This window comes from Zootoca vivipara, chromosome 7 (genome assembly GCF_963506605.1).
Source record: "Zootoca vivipara chromosome 7, rZooViv1.1, whole genome shotgun sequence".
Lineage (NCBI taxonomy): Eukaryota > Metazoa > Chordata > Lepidosauria > Squamata > Lacertidae > Zootoca > Zootoca vivipara.
The window spans coordinates 40,575,045-40,599,270 of record NC_083282.1 but is presented as its reverse complement, the minus strand read 5'-3'; the positions used below and the strand labels follow the sequence as shown (position 1 = coordinate 40,599,270).

Here is a 24,226-nt window from a genome sequence, read left to right as displayed (position 1 = left end):
TCATACCTTGGGTTAAGTACGCTTCAGGTTGAGTAATCCACGGACCGTCTGGAACGGATTAATCCACTTTCCATTACTTTCAATGGGAAAGTTCGCTTCAAGTTAAGTACAGACTTCCAGAACCAATTGTGTTTGTAAACCGAGGTACCACTGTACTGAGGCACTCTTCCTGCAGCTTACAATCAGGACATTAGGGACAAAACAATAGATGATGTCTGTTTCGCATTCTATACCACACTAGTTACACTGTATCTTTGAAAGTACAGTAACACACGAATCTGGGATTTACTATGTAACAATTTTGGCTTTAAAACAAAGCTTGAATAGGTTTAATTCAGTAAAATGTTTAAGATTCAGTTAAATTGAGTGTTGTTGCTTCGGATAGTGGTAGTCTTTGATAGTGGTAAACTTTGCAAGTTAGCAGGTGCTTTGTGTGGTAAAACCAGTGTTTCCCAAACTTGGGTCTTCAGCTGCTTTTGGTCAACAATTCTTACCATCCTTGACCACTGGTCTTGCTAGCTAGGGATGATGGGAGTTGTAGTCCAAAAACAGCTGGAGACCCAAGTTTGGGAAACACTGAGATAAAGTGTCAGAATAAACAACAGAGGAATACAAATGCCTTAATCTATCTGCAGAAGTTACAGTGAATAATATAAGTTTTATGACCACTCCCTCTGAGAAGAGAGAATGTGCCTGCCAAAGTTTCAGTGGCAAGGAATTCCAACCGCAACAGGGGGAAAAAAACCCTGTTACCCTGTTGAGGGCAGTCTGGCATCTTGACTAAGTTGGAGACTGGGGTTGGTTAGTAACATTTAAGACTATGACATGTTCTAAGTTTGATCATGCGAGTGTTATGTGGAAATATGAGATTACCATTGTGGTCTTTGGTTGGAATAGAGGCATCTGTGTATTTTAAGGCTTACACCATAGAATTGCCATATGGGTTTAGTTCTGATGACTGAAGTGGGGTGGGTAAAGCAGTAGGAATGTCTAGTCCTAATACTTTAAGAGTATAACATGATGATAGCAGCTAAGTTTTGAGGTAGAATTTTGAAGTTTGGGCGGATGAGCTAGTCCTTGGTGTTATATTGGAAGGGAAGATAACCATTTAGGGGGTAATATTTCAGATAAAAGCATTATTAAGTAGAGTTGTCAGCAACTTTACTGTCAGATGCTTTCTGCTTTGAGTGTGCAACAGGTTAGTATGTAAGAGCTGCCACTTCTTATGAATGATAATGTATTACTGTGAAAATGTAGAGATTGATATTGTTATATAACAAGGGCAAAGAACCTGTGCTAGAAAGAGGTGTTACTTTAAAAATAAGACTAACATTAAATACTACTTCCTGCTGCAGTAGTGCAAGAGGTATGAGGGGTTGCAGTTCTCCAATATGGATGCAGGAACCATTAATATCACTTTTTAATTTAGGTTAGGTGACCATTTATTCTCCCCCCTCCCCAGATTTTTCCAACAGGATGTGAATGTACTGCTGTACATTTCCTTACAAAGCCTACACCAGGCATAGGCAACCTTTGGCTCCCAGATGTTTTGGAACTACAACTCCCATGATCCCTGACCACTGGCCCTGTTAGCTAGGGATCATGGGAGTCGTAGTTCCAAAACACCTGGGAGCCAAAGGTTGCCTATGCCTGGCCTACACCAATGCCTTGTGACCTTAGAGTGAGGGTTGGTAATAAATTGTAGTAATAATGAATTAAGTTGCCGTATTTAAATACAGCCTTTCTGCCAAGACACTCAAGGCATTTTTACAATCTTGGAGTATTAAGACAAACATATGAAGTTGGGTGTGGGGAGAAGACAGTCAGACTGGAGCAGGCATGATGTTGTTGTCTCTGCTTCTTTCCCTTGCACTCTTCTTCCTCCCAAGTAGGAATATTATAAGGAACAATTAATATAGTGGGTATGGAGTAGTATTGTGTGGCTTCCTTTTTGGGTGCAAGAATATAAGAAACTAAGGATGGAGATCTGTGTTTTGGTGTTCTGCTCTTGTGCTAGTACTGTACAAAGTTTCAGTAACTATTCATTACAGAGCTCAATTTGCACATAACTCTTAAGCAATGGTTTGTTGAACACACAAACGCAGCCCATCAAACTAACCATGATTTGTTTTTTATCAACAAACAGTGTGGAGACGAGACTTGTTGGCTTACAACCCATGGCTTGTTTTAACTGTGGTTTTAGTGTTGCTGCCAAACCCAGCAGCCTTGCTTAATCATTGTTTGTTTCATCACTGCACACCTCAGACACTCACCAAACTACAAAGGCATGAGGCAAGAGCCGCTGGAAAACAAACTAAGCTTTCAAGAAACAAGATGTGACTTGTTCGTTCATCTGTGAGATGGTTCATGGTTTGTTCAACAAACCATGGTTAAAATAGCAGTCACGTTTCTGAGCACAATTAAAAGTGTTGGTGCTGACCTTTAAAGCCCTAAATGGCCTCGGTCCAGTCTCCACCTCCATCATTCTGCCCGGACACTGAGGTCCAGCACCGAGGGCCTTCTGGCGGTTCCCTCGTTGCGAGAAGCCAAGTTGCAGGGAACTAGGCAGAGGGCCTTCTCAGTGGTGGCGCCTGCCCTGTGGAACGCCCTCCCAACAGATGTCAAAGAGGAAAACAACTACCAGACTTTTAGAAGACATCTGAAGGCAGCCCTGTTCAGGGAGGCTTTTAATCTTTAATAGATTATTGTGTTTCATTTTTCTGTTGGAAGCCGCCCAGAGTGGCTGGGGAAGCCCGACCAGATGGGCGGGGTATAAATAATATATTATTATTATTATTATTATTAAGTACTTGCCTTGATGTTGGCTTGTGAATATATTCACTTTGCAGGCAAACAGTTCAAATATACTTACTATGTTTCAAACTCATATACACTGTTTAAAAGTTTGAATTTGCCAACATGATGCTGTGTTGGTTGTCTTTATCATAATTATTGTATCTTTTTTCTTAAGATGTATGAGTTTTGTATAGGAAGGCTTTTTCTGAAAGAAAAAGAGTTGACTGTGAGGATATGTTCACAATATGTTGCTTTCCAATTGAAACTTAAGAACATAGGAATAACCCTGCAGGAGTAGACCAAAGGCCTGCCTAGTTTAGTTTAGTTTAGTTTCCTGTTTCCCACAGTGGCCAACAAGATGCCTACGAGAAGCCCACAAGCAGGGCATGAGCTCACTCCTGTTGTTGTTCCCCAGCAGCTGGTATGCAGAGGCATGGTGTCTCTGAGTCTGGAAGTGGTATATTGCCATCATGACCAGCAGACATTGATAGTCTTAGCCTCCATAAATTTGAATTAGAGCTCAATTGGGTGATCCTGAATTCTAGTATTACAAGAAAGAGAGAATAAATTCTCTCTATCCCTTTTACACGTATATTCTTCGTCCAAAAAATTCAGGTTCTGCAAAACATTAAATTTTCATAAACAACAGAACAGGCAAGCATAGTGTGTAAATGTAAACTTGCCTGGTCTTTATAATTTTGCTGATGTTGGGGTGTTAAAGGTATAGTTCATTTTAAACCATTTCATGTACTTTGGAGAACACTGAAATTGCCATTTCTATGAGTTCATAAGGGAGAATGGAAATGCCTGAGAGAATAAAGTGAGCAAACCCAATGGCTGAAAGAGTCCTTAAGCAAAACTCCATTTCATTGCCAGCTGTAACTTTTAGTTCTGGTTTAATTTTTTGCCCCAGGGATCTAAATTTTCAGGGGGGAAATGTACAAATAATTTAATTGTATAAGAGAAATACATCAAGATCAATCTATGTTTTCTTCTTCACATTGCTGTAGAACAACAGCCTCATTAAGTATTGTACACAAAGCTGGAAACTGAGAACTCCACTGCAGGTTTTAGATACAGTTTCTTTCTGTTTCAGCAAGATGCTACTTTGCCACAAAGGAAAATAAGCACTGTACTGTTTACATAAATCTTCTGCATGAGGTAACTGCATTCCATTCTCATTTGGTACCTTGGACTCTCCCTCTGCTTGCAATAAGTAACCTGATACTTCACATCTGTTCAAAACAAGATTCTTGGTGAGCTTGTTTTACAGACAAAATTATAAATGCCTGTTAGGAAATCAGATGTGCACACTTCTGCATTGGATAATCTTTGTGATTTGCTTTCAGTCCTCAACAAATTGGGGGTTGCAAGGAATCCTGAATGGGAGGGGGCAGATAAGCATTTTGACAAGCTCTCTCATAATACAGTATTATGAGCCTGGTGAGCCTGGGGTTAGATGAGTATCTTCCTACTCTTGTAGGTCTGAACTTTGGTAATTAAGTGCTGTAAAGGTAAAGGGACCCCTGACCATTAAGTCCAGTCGCAGATGACTCTGGGGTTGCAGCGCTCACCTCACTTTACTGGCCAAGGGAGCCAGCGTTTGTCCGCAGACGGCTTCCGGATCATGTGGACAGCATGACTAAGACACTTCTGGCGAACCAGAGCAGCGCACGGAAACACTGTTTACCTTCCTTCCGGAGCGGTACCTATTTATCTACTTGTACGTTGACATGCTTTCAGACTGCTAGGTTGGCAGGAGCTGGGACCGAACAACAGGAGCTCACCTCGTCGCAGGGATTCGAACCGCCGACCTTCTGATTGGCTAGCCCTAGGCCAGGCATCCCCAAACTTTGGCCCTCCAGATGTTTTGGACTACAATTCCCATCATCCCTGACCACTGGTCCTGTTAGCTAGGGATCATGGGAATTGTAGGCCAAAACATCTGGAGGGCCGCAGTTTGGGGATGCCTGCCCTAGGCTCTGTGGCTTAGACCACAGTGCCACCCGCGTCCCTAATTAAGTGCTGTAGTGTACCGTAATTACTGTATAGTGTTAACAGCTAAGGTTTATGGCTACTACCTGCAAAATGTGAGAATCCCAGTATGTGAGAAGTATGGACCTGATAGGATAGTACTGTATATGGAGGATACGCTCTCCTCCTGTCTTCCAACTCCTATCTCTCATGCTTTTCCTTTGCACATAGCCAGATGGGCCACATTGCCTCCATGTAACTACTAGTGAGCTGGGATAGCTCAGTTGTGCGAGCATGAGTCTCAGAGTCGGTTTGAGCTGCCTGGTGGGCAAAATATTACTGCATTGTAGGAGGTTGGACTAGATGACTCTCACAATCCCTTTCAACCCTTCTATGATATTCTTATTGTGATAGTTCAGAGTGATAGGGAAATGCTCGTCATTACAATGGGTAGTTTGTGTTGCAGAAGCTTGTAGATTGCATAGTCTAAAGAAGTGTGTGTGTGCTGTTCTGAATGCAGAGGCACATTGGGGTGGGGTCAGACTTCTTGTCTCTGTTTAACTCCAGCTGTTGAAGATAGAATTTCATGTGATGTAGGAGATCTGTGATTGAGTTTTCTGGTGTGTGTGTGTGTGTGTGTGTGTGTGTGTGTGTGTGTGTGTTTTTAAAAAAACTGAAACAGCCATGGAGAACTGCCAATATGATCATAGAAGCACTTAGCCCTACTGTATGTTCAACACTGCCCACTCCATGTAAGTTCCAGGCAAATTGCTCCTCCAAGCTGATGTTTGTGTGAGTGTGATTTTACCTTGTGGGGTGACCCTATTGCAGGGAAACTTTAACTCAGAGAACTGCATGGAAAAAGGTTAAACATTATCCTGCCCCCTCCACTGTTCTGATCAAATTGCCTGCCCTATGCATGAGATTCAGTCATAGATCTTCTGAATAATGTGTACTTTGGTCCTGAGAATCAAGCTTGTTACATTCTGCATAACTCTGCACCAACTGCTGTTTTGGTCACACTGTAACTTGACTTAAGATCAGCCTCCGTTACTGAAGATTGAAAAGAGGCCACTGTAACATCAATTTAAAAAAAAGATTTTGTGAGGATCTGGAAAATTACTGGCTAATTAGCTATATGACTGTTCTGAGAAAGCTTTTCAGAAGCTTTTGTTAAAGTTTCTCACCAAAGATTCCCAAGTAAGCTTAATAGTAATGGAATGAGAGAAAGGGTCCTTATATGGATTGGTAAGTGGTTGAGAAACGGGAAGCAGAGAGTGGGAATAAATAGTGTTCTCAGTTAAGGGATATAGAAGGTGGAGTCCCCACGCTTGGTATGAGGATCTGTACTGTTTAACCTAATTTAGTAGCCCTAGAGTTACTGGTACTGGAGTTAGGGATGCAGTAGCCATGCTAGCTGATGTTACAAAATTTGAACAAGTTGGTTAAAACAAAAAGGGGTTGTAAGCAGGGGCATCACAAGGGGGGGACGGGTGGGCAGTGCACCCCGGGTGTGACAAAAACCCTCCCAGGCGAGAAGGAGGGAGAGGCTGAGGGAGCGAGAGAGAAGCAGGGGGGGGGTGTGCGAGAGAGGGAGAGGAGGGTGACTGTGGTGTTTGCCCACTCATTATGGAGATGTTGTACTGGGGGGAGAGAGAGAAAGGGTTAATAGGCTGACCAATAAGAAAGCCCAGGGGTGGAGCCTAACTATGTTTAAGGCTCAACACATGGGTTTTGGCAGTTAGTTCGGTTGGTTTCTTGTGGGTGGGAGGCATAGGAGTCAGAGTCAGAGTAAGTTAGAGACAGAGAGAGTGAATCGGATTACAGTGTTTCAAAGTATTTAAAACTTGTTTGTGTTCACAATAAACCGGAATCTTTGTTAATACGTTACAACCTGACTGAGTCTGAATATATTACCAGGGAAACCTGGTTGGTGGCAGTGGAAGAGATAAGCCATGGTGGTGCAGGGTCAATAGTCTGTAGAACGACTGAGGGCTCTGTGCGAACCCCACAGTGGCCGAGTAAGAGGGAGGAAAGGAAAGAGGCGCTACCTCAGGCTCTGGGCAGTGGCAGCAGTGGCAGTATCCGGCTGCTCCTCCCTCAGTGCCCTCCGGCAAGAGACCCGGTGCCCTGGGCCCGGCTGCAGCACTGGCGACGGCCACTGTGCACTACGCCCACATTTCCACAGGCCTTCTTCAGTGGCAGTTCTTCTGGGCTTGGCTCCAGGCCCAGCTGGTCTATGGGCCAGTCCCTCCCCCTTTGGACCCACCCTCTTCGCTTTGCCTGGCAATGGAGGAGGAGGAGGAGGTGCGTGTGTGGAGAAGGAGAAGCTGGACAGGGAGGGGGGATTGCAGTCTCCGCCACGTAGGCCGCTGCTGAACTGGTGGTCCCTTCCCAGCGGTCTGAGGGAGCTGCCACTAATGCCGGTAGTCTCTCTCACTCTCACACACACACATGTATCTGACGAAGTGTGCATGCACATGAAAGCTCATACCAAAATAAAAACTTAGTTGGTCTTTAAGGTGCTACTGAAGGATTTTTATTTTTTTTGTCACACACACTCACCCCTCCCTGGCGCAGCTGTGCACACGTGTGCCTGAGATCATGATGGGATTGATGGGCGGCTGAGTGGGATGAGACTGGAGAGTGTGGTCTGAGGAGAAGCTGGAAGGGATTGGACCCAGCTGCTTGCCGTAGTAGCGGTTTGGAGGGAAGGAAGCTTGTGTTGGTTGTGGCTATCCGGGCAACAGGATGGAGGAGCTCCGCACGCCGGGTGTATTTGTGTGATTGGCAGGCAGCGCTAGCACCCTCAGGAGGATCGGGCGCTGCCAATGGCACCCCTGGGAGGATTGGGCACAGCCGGTGGCACCCCGCCTCTGTGGGTAGATCGCCCCGCCCCCGGATGCACATCATGTTTGCCGCTCCGGGTGCATGAGCGGCTTTCTTCGCCACTGATTGTAAAGAAAGTATCTCTGCAAACTGGGCAATGGGCAGTAAAATAGCAAGTGCAGTTCAATGGAAGCCCTTGACCACACCAGCCTCACCTCTCTCTCCTTCCTTCTGCACCTGTTCTTCACTCTCCAATCCTGCCGCTTCTCCTGCCTCTGACTCTTGTCTGCTGGCTGTTACAGGTTTCCCCAGTTCACTAATCCCTTTTCCAAGTCAGTCTCTAGCCCTGCTTCTCCCAGTGCCCGCTCATCAGTATTCAGCCACCACTCCTCAGTGTCTATCCAGTCCCTTACATTGGCCACTGTGAGAAAAGAGTTCTGGATTATATCAGTCTTTGGCCCAATCCAGCAGGGCTCTTAAACACGTCATACAGTCCCAATATGTCATATCAGAGACCTGAAAAACAACTAAACTTGAATGTATTCAAATGATTTATGAGCTCGTGAAAGATAAAAAAAGTGAGTAGAAAAACAGAGATAAGCTTGCAGTTACTTAAAAGTGTTAAATTTCCCCTTCATTATTAACAGAGATGTTGGTTCTCAGTGCCTGTATTGAAATCCCTGCTTTCTGAATTATAGCTTAGGGCAGGCATCTCCAAACTGCGGCCCTCCAGATGTTTTGGCCTACAACTCCCATGATCCCTAGCTAACAGGACCAGTGGTCGGGGAAGATGGGAATTGTAGTCCAAAACATCTGGAGGGCCGAAGTTTGGGGGTGCCTGGCTTAGGGCATGGCTAGTATCTGGGAATTCTTTACTGACCTCTTGGTTCAGATCTTAAAAGGTGCGCTTGAAAAGAACAAATAAAAAAAAAACCTTTCCTGACAGGTCTGTGATGGTGATAGTAAGCATGAAGTTGTATATTGTTTTAATCTTTCTCTCTAACTCTCACAGGCCTGGCATTATCTGGAAAAGTTAATACTGTAGCCTTATTAGCTACTAAGAGTTCTTAAGTTGCGCCCAGGCAGGGACAGAGACAGTCAATAACGACACCGGGGTTGAGTTCCATTCAGAGAAAGAGTTTAATTCTTAAATTTAAGAGACTCTTGGTGATCAGCTCACGGCAAGAGTAAAGAAACACAAATTTGCAAAGCTTCTTATACACTTCTTGGGCTCCTTTCCCCCTCCTCTGTAAATGTGTGCACGCGAGGGGGTCACAGGTTACAAATCCATATTAGGAAAATCCGTATCCTGTCCTTCTCATAAACACAAAGTGGGTCACAAGTACATATAAGGAAGATCCATGTCCGGCCCTGTGCATAAACACATGCTGACTCAACAAAGCCTTCAGTAAGACTATGCGTCAAGCATAGCAGCTTCCAGCGTCAAGCTCATCCGCTGATAAGGCTTTCTCTGTGTTCCAGACAAGGCCAGCTCTTAGCCTTGATAGCAAGCTGGGCATCCTGTTCCTTTTGCTTACATTCCACTTTGGCACACAGAGAGAGGCAAAGAAAAAGCATTTTAAGCAAGACATCCCAGGGATATTGGGGGCGGGGCGGGGCTAAGCCACACAATTAGAATTATACAATGCAGGTAATGCAAACCATAGGATCAGATTTAGCTCAAAAATACAATTGGCAAACCTCTCTCCACAATACTGCAGTAAATATACAGTATTGCCATTGCTCAATAATGCAGATGGGGAAGATATTCACAAACAGTGCTTTAATCATTTGGTCATTTATGGCAAACACTGAGGGAGTCTACTAAGTTCAGAAGGGCCTTACTCAAGGCAAATGAATATAACATTGCAGTCATAGTAAGTTTAGATTTTGTGTGTTTATTTGAAATTTATTCTCAAGGGTTGCCCAAGAAGACATATTTGCAGGTGTATACAGTATTATAGTTCAGTAGTCAGCTTGCTTTCTCTTTCTAGAGAAATCTTTTCTGTTCCCATCCTCTGATCCCCTTCTGTTGGGATGAATTAGGTCCTTCTGTGCTTTTAAAGTGGATTTTTGTGGCTTAGCTTTTAAAGAGGTTTGCCTTCATAAATATGCAGTGTATGCCTATATTAGTATATAGTCACTCTTCATTGATGTAATTCTATTTGCTATTTTACAGAAATATATTGCACAAGAGGACTAGATAGAACCGCTGCTATTGCTTTGAGTATCCATAAGATGGAGACAAAATATGAGATCCTTCTCCTTTCTTGACTTGGGAATTTTAGGCCCAGTGTTTTGGGGTTTCCTCTTCATGTCAATGCAGTGGCAAAATCCCAGGCAGTAGATTAGATTCTGAAACTGCTTCCATGTTAGTTTATTTCTGTCAAGATAGCAAACTTCATCTAGTATTTACACTTACTTGGTAAACGCTTTAGATCAGGCATAGGCAAACTTGGCCCTCCAGATGTTTTGGGACTACAATTCCCACTATCCCTGACCACTGGTCCTGTTAGCTAGAGATTATGGGAGTTGTAGTTCCAAAACATCTGGAGGACCGGATTTGCCTATGCCTGCTTTAGATTATTCACTCATTACTCACATTTTCTTTCTTATTGCTAAAACCTAATCTCGAACAGTTATTTGATCATAGCAATCAAGTCAAAAACTAGTTGTGAGAACCCTGCCTCTCCATTGATCCTTGACTTCTCGTCGTCTTATGAGGGCAAGATCAATTCCTTGTTCTACTCTCCAGTTCTAAGTTGGGAGGTGGGAAGAACTGCAGGGGCTTCTATGCCTGATAGTACTTCTGAAGTTCTCAGAGTTCCTTGGCAATGCAATGGTTATATAATGCCAGCCTTCCTCCAAACCTTGATGCTAAATAGGATATTTGTGCAAATGCAGTGATGGTTCTCCAAGGGTGGGAAGGCTGGGGCTTCTCACATTAACCAAAGGAATGAAATTAGTAGTGCAAGTTGACTGAAGCAGCAGAAGTTTGCTGTCAGCCACGGGCATTCTGGATAAAAGGTAAAGGTAAAGGTACCCCTGACTGTTAGGTCCAGTCACAGATGACTCTGGAGTTGCGTGCTCATCTCGCTCTATAGGCCGTGGGAGCCGGCATTTGTCTGCAGACAGCTTACTGACACCCAAAATAAGGGTGGTATTTGTTCTCTAACTTTCACAGCAGCTGTCTTATTAGGTAGTTGCATAGCCTGATCAAACTGTCTGAGCCTATACTGAAAGTGCTTGGATAAACACCCCTCTGAAAAGATGCCCAGTTAATTGAGTGCTCTATAAAAAGTCATCTACATGTCTTTAAACAATTGGTTAGATTCATTGATTGACTACTACAGCCCTATTTTAGATGTTATCTTTCTTAACATATGTGTGTGAGGCACTCTTAGTGGGTGGTTCCCTAGACCGGATGGGTGGGAGATCACCAGCTCTTGATGTGGTTACACTTCCTCTGAAGGAGCAGGCTCGTAGTTTGAGGGTACTCCTAGATCCTTTCCTGTCGCTCAAGGCTCAGGTGGCCTCAGTGGCCCAGAGTGCCTTCCATCAGTTTGGAAACTGATGGTTTGGAAACTTCAGCTAGTGCATGGTTTGGAAACTTCAGCTAGTGCAGAATTCAGCGGCCAGGTTGCTCACCGGAGCAAGACAGTTTGTGCATATTACACTGATCCTGGTCCAACTTCACTGGCTACCAATTCTAGGCCCATTTCAAAGTGCTGATTTTGACCTATAAGGCCTTAAATGGATAAGGACTGCAATAACTCAAGGACCACCTCTTTCTATATGAACCTACCAGGACCCTGAGATCATATTCTGAGGCCCTTCTTTGTGTGCCTCCTCCTCAAGAGGTCAGGAGGGTGGCAACATGAGAACGGACTTTCTCTGCAGTGGCTCCCCATCTGTGGAATGCGCAGGGAAGTTCACCTGGTGCCTTCATTATACACATTTAGGCGCCAGGCAAAAACGTTCCTTTTTAACCAGGCCTTTGGTTGATTTGATTTACATCCTATGCCCTTTTAAAATGTGGGTTTTTTTTGGTGGGGGGTGTTATTGGGTTGTTTTTATTTTATGTATTTTGTGGTTTTATATTTAGATTTTATTCTGTGAACTGTCCTGAGACCTCGGGGTACAGGACGGTGTATAAATTCAATACATAATAACAATAATACATTGTCTCTAGGGGGACAGATAGTATGGTAGCAGAAGGTGAGGAAATACAGCTATTTCAATACATAGGTGGTCACCTCTTGTGGCAGGCATCCCCAAACTGCGGCCCTCCAGATGTTTTGGCCTACAACTCCCATGATCCCTAGCTAGCAGGACCAGTGGTCAGGGAAGATAGGAATTGTAATCCAAAACATCTGGAGGGCCAAAGTTTGGGGATGCCTGTCTTGTGGCTTCTCCCTCATATCCTGTTAATCTAAGGCTAGTTAGTTCTCACAGATAGCAGGTGAAGTGGTCAGTGTTCAGCCATATCACTTCAGACTGTAAATCTTCACAAAAAAGGGTTCCTGTTTCACAAAAAATGATTCCTGCATGTAGAAGAGACTAGGCTACAACTCTTCTCACTGATACCTACTTTTCAATGTGCAAGATGGGGACTAGATAAAAAAAGCATTCAGTTACATGAATCCTTAACTTCAGTTTGAAGTGAGGCCGCTTAGTACAGGTTTTATGACTCCGTCCATCTGCTGTTTGTGAGAACTAGGACTAAATCCTCTGGGCATAAGCACTGGTGTTGTGTACAGAACTTAGCACACTGGCAGTAAATAAAATGTATGATGTATGGTTGTTCCCAAGCTTGCTTGCAAGAAACTTGAACAGAGGCATGGGTCTGCCTTAGAATAAATTTCATCAAAACAAGCTCTAGCTTCTATGAGAACAGCCTTAACCTTTTATTTGCAGGTTTAATAGGAAGGGAAATACTGTAACTGATTGAGACCACTTTTAAAATAAAGAAAAACTTGTTTGGAATGGCAGCTTGCATCTTGCCTCAGTTTTTACTGCCTCTGTTGAATAGATTGTCATATGCCTCTGCCCTTAGAGCTAAATAGCCTAGTTTTCTATTTGAATTATTAAACACAAATAGGAGAGGCTCTCTTTTTGATTATTGCTTTTGAGTTAGCAGTCTTCTGTGTGGTGGAACATATTCTGTATTGTTTTGTTTCTGTCTGTAGCCTAGTTGTGACTTAGAACAAAAGGCTGCTAAGCATCTTTATCCCCTAGTTCTGGATTCTGTGACTGATTACTAATTTTCCCCGCTTCCAAACAAACGTTTTCCCTGTAGCTTTAAAACTAGTGGCCTTACTAGAATGTCACAGTAAACTATGATTTCACTTTTCTGAGCTGTTGATTTCTGTTGAGCAATAGCAGACAGGAGACAAACAGCTAAGAAAGGCATGTTCATGGTAAACTATTAAATGAGGTTTACTGTGACATGCAAATTGAGCCAATGGCTTAGTTCATACATAAACTGTGGTTTGTTTAAGCTGTGGATTGTTTATCAAACCATAAATTAACCCCAAGTTGTTCCACAGACAATCAAACAACCCATGTATTGTTTCTCCAGCATTTGTTTTTCAGTTGTTAACGCCTCATGCACTTGTAATTTGGTGAGTTTCTGGGGTGGGATCATCAAGCAAACCATGGTGCTGGGTTCCCACATAATGCTGAGCCCATTGTTATAGCAAACCAAGGTTTGTAAGCCAAAAGCATACAATGGCTTCCTATTGTGGCTTGTTGGCAGTAAACCATAGTTAAACTGCTGAGCAAGGTTTATACATATTGATAATCCATGGTTGAAAGTTGCATAGGAACTGGGCTGGTGTCATTTTGAGGCATTTTTATGGTATCTGGTGGGTTATAGGGCAGCAGAAGCTGGTTTTAAGAGAACCCATAATTATTAAGCAACAAAGAGGGTGGGTTACAGATGGACTAATAAAAAAGTAGAGGCATAATGATGAGGTGTTAGGTAGCTTGACTCCTGCTCCGTAAAGACGCATGCAAGTGGGACTGGGAGGAGTTTATAGTGTTTTTGGGCTACCCACTTCATAATCACAAGAGTGGGCTTTGGAACCACTTATTTGTACTCTTTAGTTTCTTCTTGATGTCTTTCCTTGGAGAAATTACTATTTTGGAGCCACTTTTCTGCTCGATAGATCTTTATGAGGCACTTGCATGATAAAATTTAGCATACACAATCTGAGTGCCTCATATCTGTGGTAAAGCTTATGGGTTAAGTAGATACTTTTCATTTTTACATGTGTACATATTGTGAAGAATCACAAGACAGTTGGTGTGCAGATAACAAGAATATGAACAATTTTAAAGCATTTGCAGTGGTGAAATTTTATTTAGCTGACTTATTTTTCCATTTCAGTCAAAGGATAAGATGATGCGGGGATCACGCAGAGGCTGTGTTAGATTGAGGGTAAGTATCTGTTTTTATACATCTCTTAGATGTGTGCTGTGTGCTATACTTGACAAACACTTTGCTAGCTTCTGAGATAGTTTTTGTTTTGTTCTGTCAGTGATCAATTAAAGACGAGGAACAAATTATATTTTCCTTCCATATCTTAAATGCAATCTATATTTTCTTCATTACAAAGTGCTTTGAGGTCTATATGCCATTAAGATTGGAATTGAGACAGGTTGCTGCCCATGTTATGACAGTTCTGTTTGTGTTGTTGTTCAAAATCGGCTAAAAAAACTTCTGGTGGTGATGTTAGCATGACATCTCAGGCCTCTCAAGTTGTCTTTGGCATCACTGCACAGTTGTCTCTTGGAGTTTCTGACTGTTTTCAGGTTTTATTGGTAGTTGACAGCCATTTATGCTAGATGTTGGACTGAATTAAGATATGTATGTTTGTGTGTGTGCGTATAGTTGATTTGCAACTTCTCAGCTGAAATCACACAAATTAAACACTCGCAAGGTGGAGAGTTTAAAAGCGCTTTCTGTGCCATGTTTTTCCATTGCAGAAAGAGCTTTTAAGCTCTCACAGTTGCTTACCAGACTCCTGTGCAGGCTCTGGGAAGCTCCTGCAAGATCTTGTGGGGCTGTCCAAGATCTTGTGACACCCTACCAGATCCCACATGAGACCTTCCCAGAGCCTGAGAGCTCTCAGGCTTTAGCAAGTTTCGAACTTCAGCAAGTCTGAGAGCTTTTTCTGCACTGGGTTTTCCCACTGTAGAAAGAGCTTTAAAGCACTCTGCCTTATCTATCAGACTCTGCTGAGCCGGCAGAGTTAACAGCGGCTGCAGGAATTGAGAGAAGCATTGACTATGATTTTTGCATAGTGCGCGCGCGCACACACACACACACACATCATGACTCGTGATATATAACCAGGTCATATGGACTTCAAGCTGGTTTTGGATGATACATTGCCCAGCCCTAGGTAAGGTCAAGGCCCATCCAGCTCATCCACCTAAGTCTCAATAATACAAGCCAGATCAGTCCGCTCGTCCCAATCAAATCATGAATGAGCATGGTTTAGGTTAGGAGTGGGCATGCCTTTACTGTAATAGTTTGTAATTCCTGTTAGCTTATTGCAAGATCTTAGGTCCAAATAGTCTGATTTTGGAAGTTGGTTTTTTAACAAAGGGAAGAGTTGTGTAGATTACTTACCGGTAAACAGTTTGTTTTATAGCTGATATTAAATTAGTTTTGTCTCTGTCCTGAGCATATGTTATCTTTTTGTAAAATTATGAATCCCCAAAAGGACATGGTAAAAGCTTTTTATTTTTGTCAAGGAGCATGTTAGGTCATAATGGGCCATTCCGTGAAAAATGAGCCTGATTAGAAAAAAATTATTTTTAAAATATACTTATTTTACTTATAGTTTCATTAACTAAACATATTAAAGTTCAATATTCCAAAGGAAAAACGAATTTGAAATTATTTTTTTCATGAGAAATCTGAGCTTGAAGTTTCAGTATCATTTTTCTGATTGTGTAGCTTAATTTTGTTCATTTAGGTTGGCATTATTTTTTAAAGATAAACAAAAATTGTGGTTGTCATTGTTGGTATATTATTAAAGTGAAGAACTTTGTCTACACATTGGACTTGAAAATTTTTAAATAGGTAAGTTATTTCTATTTTATTTTTATTATTGAATGGGATGCTGTTTCAGTGTCCCACCCGTGACAGCAAAAGGTACAAAAGTTTATTTTGTGATAAAACTAATTTATAGGTTATGTTTGTTTTATTGTGGGAGTATGTATTAGAGTATAACACACCTATCAATAATAAAAATGCAGTTAATTAATGTAAACACCATGAAATTTTAATAATTCTTTTTCTGTCCCACCCGTGACAGTTTTCAACTTGTTTTACTGTTGTAGCTTGAGTTAGTGATTTCAGCAAGTGATTTCAGCTCTCTGCAGACAGGAGACAGATTCCTCATGTAACAATTCTTTATTCTGGCAAACAAGATTGAGGGACTGAGGAGAGGGGAACTAGCTAGAAAGGGATACATTTTGGAGGGAACAATCTCAAGCAATCACAAAGCTGCCTTTTGGTGGAAACCAATAAGACTAAGGAGCCAAATGCAGCTGCTTGAATGAATCAATAGTAGCTGTTCCTTCTGGAACATAAAGGCAGTTACCGTTACTTTACCCTAGTACGAATACATACAGTAATACAGATAATATAACCTTTGAATCAATACACAAAATGGGAAAGACTACATCTGCAGAACGTATGAGAAAGCTGCGTGAAAAACTAAAACAAGATAAAAACAAATGTGAAAGCTTCAAAGAAAAGGAGAGGGTCAGAGATAAGAAGAGGCGAGAAAAGTTGGTAAAGAATTTGTCTGCAAAATCACTTATGGAATACAGACGGAAAGAAACTGAGTGCAAAAGAAAGTACAGACAAAAGATAAAAGAAAAAAATCTAGGCCAATTGGCGACACTACTATTCCAGAGATTGGGTCATTTAAATGCCCACAATCTCTTGGAAAGGCTGTTACCAAAGTTAAAAGAGTGTTGCCATTAAGTCCACAGAAAAGAATAAAGAATAGCCATGTTACGAAAGCTTGTGTATGAGAGTTCACCTCAAGCGCCAAAACCACTACAGTGGTACCTCGGGTTACGAACGCGATCCGTTCCGGGTCGCAGTTCGTAACCCGAAAAGTTCGTAACCCGAAAAGGGCCCAAACCGCCTTTTGCGCATGCGCGCGCGGCAAAATACTTCCCGGTTTGCGAAGTTCACAACCCGAGGTACGACTGTATATGATAAAAGCCCTAAACAGAACACCAAAAGTTCTATTATTTCACAAGATAATATCTCAAAGGTCCATGAGTTTTATAATTCAGATGATATTAGCAGGCAGGCACCAGGATTTAAGGATGTCAAATCTATTAAAGATCCGACAAGTGGAAAAAGAATCAAAATCCAAAAGCGGCATATGAATATGACAGTCCAAGAGGCCTATGCCTTATTTAAGATTGCATAGCTGCCAAGTTATCCCTTTTTTTAAGGGATTTTCCCTTATGCTGAATAGGCTTCCTCGCGAGAAAAGGGAAAACTTGGCAGCTATGAGATTGATAATCCAACAGTTTAAATCAGCAAATCAAAATCAAGAAAATATTTTTTTAATAGATTTTAATTTTAGTACAGTGGAACCTCGGTTTACGAACACAATTGGTTCCAGAAGTCTGTTCGTAAACCGAAGTGAACTTTCCCATTGAAAGTAATGGGAAGTTGATTAATCCGTTCTAGACGAGGAAAAACACCCCCTAGAACGGATTAACCGCTTTGCTCCGATGCCTTCGCGGAGGCCGGGGAGCGTCTCCGCGACTGGGCTGCAGCCGCGAAAGCGGTCCCGGCCTCCGCAAAGGCATCGGAGCAAAGCCCCAGCCTCCGGAAGGCATCGGAGCCGGGACTTCGCTCTGATGCCTTTGCGGAGGCCGGGGACCGCTTTCGCGGCTCCCCGGCCTCCGCAAAGGCATCGGAGCGAAGTCCCGGCTCCGGTGCTTTCCGGAGGCCGGGGAGCGTTTCCGCGACTGGGCTGTGCAGCCGCGAAAGCAGTCCCCGGAACACTCCCCGGCCTCCGGAAGGCATCGGAGCAGGGACAACGATGCCTTTGCGGAGGCCGGGGAGCCGCGAAAGCGGTCCCCGGCCTCCGCAAAGGCATCAGAGCGAAGTCCCGGCTCCGATGCCTTTGCGGAGGCCGGGGAGCACTTTCGTGACTGCAGCCCAGTCACGGAAACGCTCCCCGGCCTCCGCAAACGCATCGGAGCGAAGCCCAGCCTCCCCGAAGGTATCCGACGCTCCGATGCCTTTGGGGAGGTTTGGCCTTTGCTCCGATGTCTTCGGGGAGGCCGGGCCTTCGCTGCGGGCCTCCAGGAGGCATCGGAGCGAAGGCCCGGCCTCCCCGAAGGCATCGGACGCTCAGTAGACCTCCGGCACCTCGGTTTACTAACTTCCGGGTTAGGATAGTTCGTAAACCGAAAGTTCGTAAACCGAGGTACCACTGTAAATACAACATTATACTTTGTAGGCTATGGTAGATAGTAAGTATAGTAATAGCAAAAGGTTTTTTGTAATTATTCCATTTTTAACAACCTTAATTGTATGTTAAATCAAGTGTATGCCAGACGCGTCCCACCCGTGACATTTCATTGTCCCACCCGTGACAGCATTTTTTCCTTAATTTTGTATCATTAAATTTCTTAACCTGAATTTCTGATTGCATAGTTGTAACCAATAAACATTGATTTAAACAAATATGCTGAGTTTATAATTGATTCACCTCCCAACTCACAGAGTTTTTCCATAAATCAAACTTATCTCAAGCCCCATGTCCTTTTTTTGTCCCACCCGTGACAATACTTTAACATTTAATAAAATTGTCAAAAATATCCATAAAAATAATAAAAAATTAGTAAAATGTTCAGTATCTTATTAAGAACATAGTTCAAATTTTGGTTGTTAATTTTTATGTATATTTACATTCTTACACATGTGTGAATACCAAAAAACATGGTCCAAGTGTCCCACCCGTGACAATGGAATGGCCCTAATTATCTTTTCAAGCAGTTTTAAAATACAATGGTATGGTAAATAATTTGGGTGCTAATGGCATTAAGGTCTAACCATCTCTGGAATTTGGTAAGTCACCTGTGTGTATCTTGGAACTGGAACAGCAAAATGCTTTTTTTGGTCATTTGTTGCAATATGGCTTTTCAAAATTCCTGATGTGCATACATTGTAAAAATTGCCTTTCACATACAATAAAACAGATTCCATTTTGCAGTTTAAATTCCATATTGTAGTTTAAGAAGTAATTTATTGCTTCAAAATAATCAGTTGTCACAGTAGAATAATTCACAATAGTGACCTTAGTTGTAGCTCAAAGGCTTCTCCATACTTTCACTTGACCCATATTTTGATTGTCTTGTGGACTATGGTAATTAATTCCCTGAGTCTGAGAGCTTTTCTCATTTTCCATGGTTGTGCCTTGCAAAAATCTGATCTTACCCACTGAATCGGATTTTAAAATCCAAAGGCAGATTTTGCCTAAAGAATTCAGCAGGTAGGATCAATTTTTCACAAGGCACAGCTGGGGAATAACAAGAAAAGCTCTTGGACCCTGGGGAATTAATCTGTACACAGTATGATCAAAATATAGCCTTTTGATGTTGAGCATTCTGTGGCTCAGTCTTGTGCATGCTTACTTGAAAATAAGTTCAAGTACGTTGGTGGGGCTTAGTCCCAAGTAAGTGTGTGCCTTAGGCTGCAGTCCTATATACACTTAGGAGTAAATAAAAATGGACTTGTGTGGACTTTATCAGGAGTGATAAAAATGGATTTGCAGACTGGACTGTTAATGTATTTAAAATGGAACACGTGGGAAATATTAGAAACAATAAATGGAAATAAGTCCAGTCTTTCAATCATCAGTGGATTTTGATGTGAAATCTTCTCATGCTGAATAATGTGAGGTGTGTCCCCATCCCCCCGATAAATACTGTTCCATAACTAGAACCTAATACTGTAGTGTGTAAGCACATAAGAACATAGATCTCTGCTGGATCAGGCCAATGGCTAATCTAGTCTTAACATCCTGTTCACACAATGGCTAACCAAATGCCTATGAGATACTCACAAACCAGGACCTTTCATCACTTGTACATCTTGTGGGTATGTTTTTCTCTGTCCTTCTGTAAGCTGCATCATGCACTATCCATGCACTGATTGCCATGACTCTTGTGGCAGAATGTGGGTTATGTGTTGAGCCTGTGAGCCTGTACTGAATGATTTATATTAATTTCCTGCAGGCACAGATGATAGTTCAACCAGCTTTGGAGGTTGAGCAGCCTTGCAACTGAGAGGGCAGTCTTTTTTTGCACCTGTCATATTACACCTGCCCATCCTCTTGCCACCGTTGCAACTCCTTTTAGACCTTATTGAATGGAAATGCCAGGAAGCTAGTACCCATTGTGCCTCCCTATTCCATGGAAAATATATTCCCTGTTATCTCTTCTCTTGGACCCGAGAGCTAAGGATAGCTTTATAGGAGATCTTTCTGCTGCTGTGCATGGAACTTTTGTAGCCTAGAGTACATAATGGGAGAGGATGTTTATTTTTATAGTTCCTCCTTTGTATAAGTCCACATTTCGTTGTACTGATCCTTGGGTGGGTTACAATAAATTCCAACATAAAACAGAACAAGTCCACAAATATACTCGAATAATAACTGGTCAGCCACTAGCCTTCACCTAAAGCTTCAGAGAAAGAGGCATCTTTACCTGGAAATAAAAACTAAGTAATGTTGGTGCCAGATGCACCTTTGAGTGGAGGGCATTCCAGAGATGGGTGCCACCACAGATGTACTTTCCCAATGATAGAACAACAGGAATGATTCCTCTACTAATCTTAAAGTGCAGTAATAGAGAGAAAAGTGTTCCTTCAAACATTTGGGCTCCCGGTCCAAATATGTTAGCTTCAACAGCTTGAATTGGGCTCAGAAATGTATAGGCAACCAGAGAAGGATCTTCATAATTGGTGTTATGTAGTTCTAACTAGCTACACTACTCAACAACCTGGCAGCTGTATTCTGCACTTGTTGCAGCTAGGCCTGGGCGATGTATTAGTACATCATCCAGGACAGGTCTGAGGGCCAGAGCATAATATAAAGGGACCCCTGACCGTTAGGTCCAGTCTTGGAGGACTCTGGGGTTGCGGCGCTCGTCTTGCTTTACTGGCCGAGGGAGCCGGTGTTTGTCTGCAGACATGTGCCCAGCATGACTAAGCCACTTCTGGCAAACCAGAGCAGTGCACGGAAACGCCATTTACCTTCCTGCCAGAGCGGTACCTATTTATCTACTTGAACTTTGCCATGCTTTCGAACTGCTAGGTTGGCAGGAGAGAGCATAATATACCTGGCGGTATATTGCAGTTGGGGCTTGCCTGCTGCCTGGCACCTTACCTTCTCTGGCTGCCTCCTTTCTCCCTGAGCAGTGAATACCTTATGGTAAAGTGGGTGTAATTGTTTTGTGAACACCTTTCTCCCTTCAAAAAGCAGCCTCCTTTTTAGTGATGTGGTGGAGCAAGTGGTGGCAGTTTGGCTTTACCCCTGCACTTTGTGGGGCTGTGGCTGATGCTCCTTCCTCCTCTCTCCACGACGGGCACTGGCAGCAGAAGGAGCTGAGGCGATTTGGCTTCACCCTGACACATCATCATGTTGAAAAGGAAGGAGCATTATTGTCATCTTCATATTGCTGACACTGCTTTCACCCCCACAGCACTTCAACCCTGCTGATAACCTCTCTCAGAAGCATCATATAGATCAGGAGTGGGAAACCTCCAGCCCATGGGTCAGTCTTGGTCCCTCAGGGGTTCCAGGTTAGCCAGTGAGGCCATTCCCCTCAAACCAAGCCTACTTGTCAATTGGGTGATGTCACTCATGACATCTGCTAATGGATGGGAGGGGTTCAGTTATGCAAGCCTATAACAGATGTTCAGTAGTATGAAAGAACAGTATGGAACTTTGCAGAACCTCCTAGCACAATTGCCTTACATTGCACTGTAAATTCTTTTTTTGAATTTATGCATGATGGTGTTCTCAGCTCCATTGAGCTGCATGATTTTATGCAAAAAGTAACAATAACAGTGTTAGCTAATATTAAATGTTCCATCTTAAATAAATACTTTTATTACACCAGTCAAAATGTCTCAAAAATAGTGTGCAAGCTTGGTATTTTCCAGGCTGATGAAGAGTCTAATGAAGAACTATTGAGAACTAAAAAGCTTGCACATAAAAGCTGTGTGATAATTTGGTTGGCCTAATAAAGACATTGCACTGATATGGATGATTATATGGGACCCAGGTGGCGCTGTGGTTAAACCACTGAGCCTAGGGCTTGCTGATCAGAAGGTCGGCGGTTCGAATCCCTGTGACGGGGTGAGCTCCCGTTGCTTGGTCCCAGCTCCTGCCAACCTAGCAGTTCGAAAGCACGTCAAAATGCAAGTAGATAAATAGGAACCGCTACAGCTGGAAGGTAAATGGCGTTTCCATGCGCTGCTCTGGTTTGCCAGAAGCGGTTTTGTCATGCTGGCCACATGACCTGGAAGCTATACGCCGGCTCCCTCGGCCAATAATGCGAGATGAGCGCGCAACCCCAGAGTCGGTCACGACTGGACCTAATGGTCAGGGGTCCCTTTACCTTTACCTTTATAGGCACTCATAGCTCTGTTTTATCAATTGAATAGCAGAAATTCCCAGAGGCTTTCTTTAATTGTAAATTTGTTTCCTTTATAGAATGCAAGTTTTTAAAGTGCAAAATTCATTATCCTCTTATGAAAAAGCAAAACATACAGAAGAAAAAAGCACATGGGACTTTAACTAAAGAAGGAATAAAACTGGTTTTGCAAATTCCTCATTTAATTTTTCAAGTATTGACTCTGGAAGCCTTGCAAAAATTTGTTAATGAATTTTGCATTCTGGTCGTGTAGCAATAGACTGCATGCTGCTGATGTCACTGCTCTGCCTTATCTGAATTTTTGCTCTTTGTTTCACAGGGAGCTGTGATTGGTATAGATGATGAGGACGACAGCACCTTCACAATAACTGTTGATCAGAAAACCTTCCATTTCCAGGGTGAGCTGAAAGAAGAGGGTTTCTTATATTAGAATAAATCACAGAAAATTATATTGAATTACAGTTCAATGGACTAATTTTAAGCATTTTATAAACCGAACTGTATGAATCAATGTACAGGGAACATTCTGGAGTCAGGAGCACTGTGGGTTAGGCAGGGATTTATATCTGCAGTGTATACATATGTGCTAGAAAGGACGGTAGCTTTGGCAGGATCTGGAGATTAAAAATTTAAAGGATATATCAGTCAGGGGGGGAAGAGAATAATGGGCTTTCGTTGATGGGTTTTGCTTGCAAAAAAAGCACCACCGATCTTTATTATCAAGATGTTCTGTTGTGCCTTTCTGCATGGAGAAAGCCACGAGATCGCGTGAGGTTGCAGCTTTTGTTGATATTGAACTTAAAGGCTTGAATATGTGAGGAGACCAGAGGGAGCAGATTTAAAGGTGGATTTTTGCTTCAGGATCTACAAGTTCTCATTCATTTCATCTCTATTTCTTTGTTCTTGTCTGCCAAACATCATTTTCCTGCTATTTTATCTTTTTATTCATATTTACAACTCCAATGCCATCTGTTACTGCTATGTTTCGTCATTGCATGCTATGGTTCACCAGTAGAAAGGGTAAGGTACTGTATTTTTCATTTGTACTTCTATATATTCCCTTAATTCCTTTTGAAATTCCTAATAAATGGTCTTTTTTTATAAAATGCTCCCATTTTTTTGTTGTCATCTTTCCTTTAAAATGTAATTTACTCTGCTGTTGACATCTGATATTTTTCTTTACTTTTCAGTGTCAGATGAGTTGCAGATAAAATGCTTTACTTGAAACAGTGAGAATTCAGTTGTAGAAATTAGATTGATTCATGCTATTCTTTATTTTGTTTCTGTGAACTGCATACTGTTGTGGTGGTTTATCTTCCATTATTTAGTACTGAGGATCCTAATATTCTGGCAAAGTATTCCTCAATAGTTTCAGTGATAAATCTTACGCTCCAAATTGTGTATACGTTTATCCTCTGCTATGGTGTCTTAATGACTCTGCTGTCATGTGGCTTTTCAGTAGCTGCATTAAGCATCATTAATAATTTTTTACAGCTTCACACAAAAAGAGGACATATTCTTTACTTATTATTGAGAGCAAATTAATTAATTGTTAATACAAACAGACCACATCACATGCATTCTTCAAAAAGTAGCAACTGTATTGTGTATCATGATGCAGATAAAGGGTGAAATCTGCAGTAGAAAACTGCAGCTATTAAAGGAATACCTTCTGCAGTTCTAGTTTTGCAGCAGTTCTCTAGCTTTTGTGTTCGCTGCCTGCAGAAAGGAAAGCCTCTTGAGAGATAAACACCTTATAGCAGAACAAAGTAATATTTAATAATGTTGCCTTTAAATAACATATTCAGCTTACATGGTATCTAAAGGGTCTTTGCTTAATTCACTGAAATTTATTTTTACTATGATTTGGCATTTCTGCTGGCTTGTGTAGGTATTGAAGATGATGATG

General features: G+C 42.3%; 1 protein-coding gene across 3 annotated transcripts in view; it reads left to right on the top strand.

Annotated features, from left to right (window-relative positions):
- OSBPL9 (oxysterol binding protein like 9) overlaps positions 1–24,226 on the top strand; it is a 62,294-nt gene that overhangs the window by 1,097 nt on the left and 36,971 nt on the right. For all 3 annotated transcript variants that reach the window (XM_060276911.1, XM_035122700.2, XM_035122699.2), the window contains exons 2-3: positions 13,991–14,041; positions 22,637–22,715. In XM_060276911.1, coding sequence (XP_060132894.1) covers positions 13,991–14,041; positions 22,637–22,715 — 130 coding nt within the window. The remainder of the gene's footprint in view (positions 1–13,990; positions 14,042–22,636; positions 22,716–24,226) is intronic.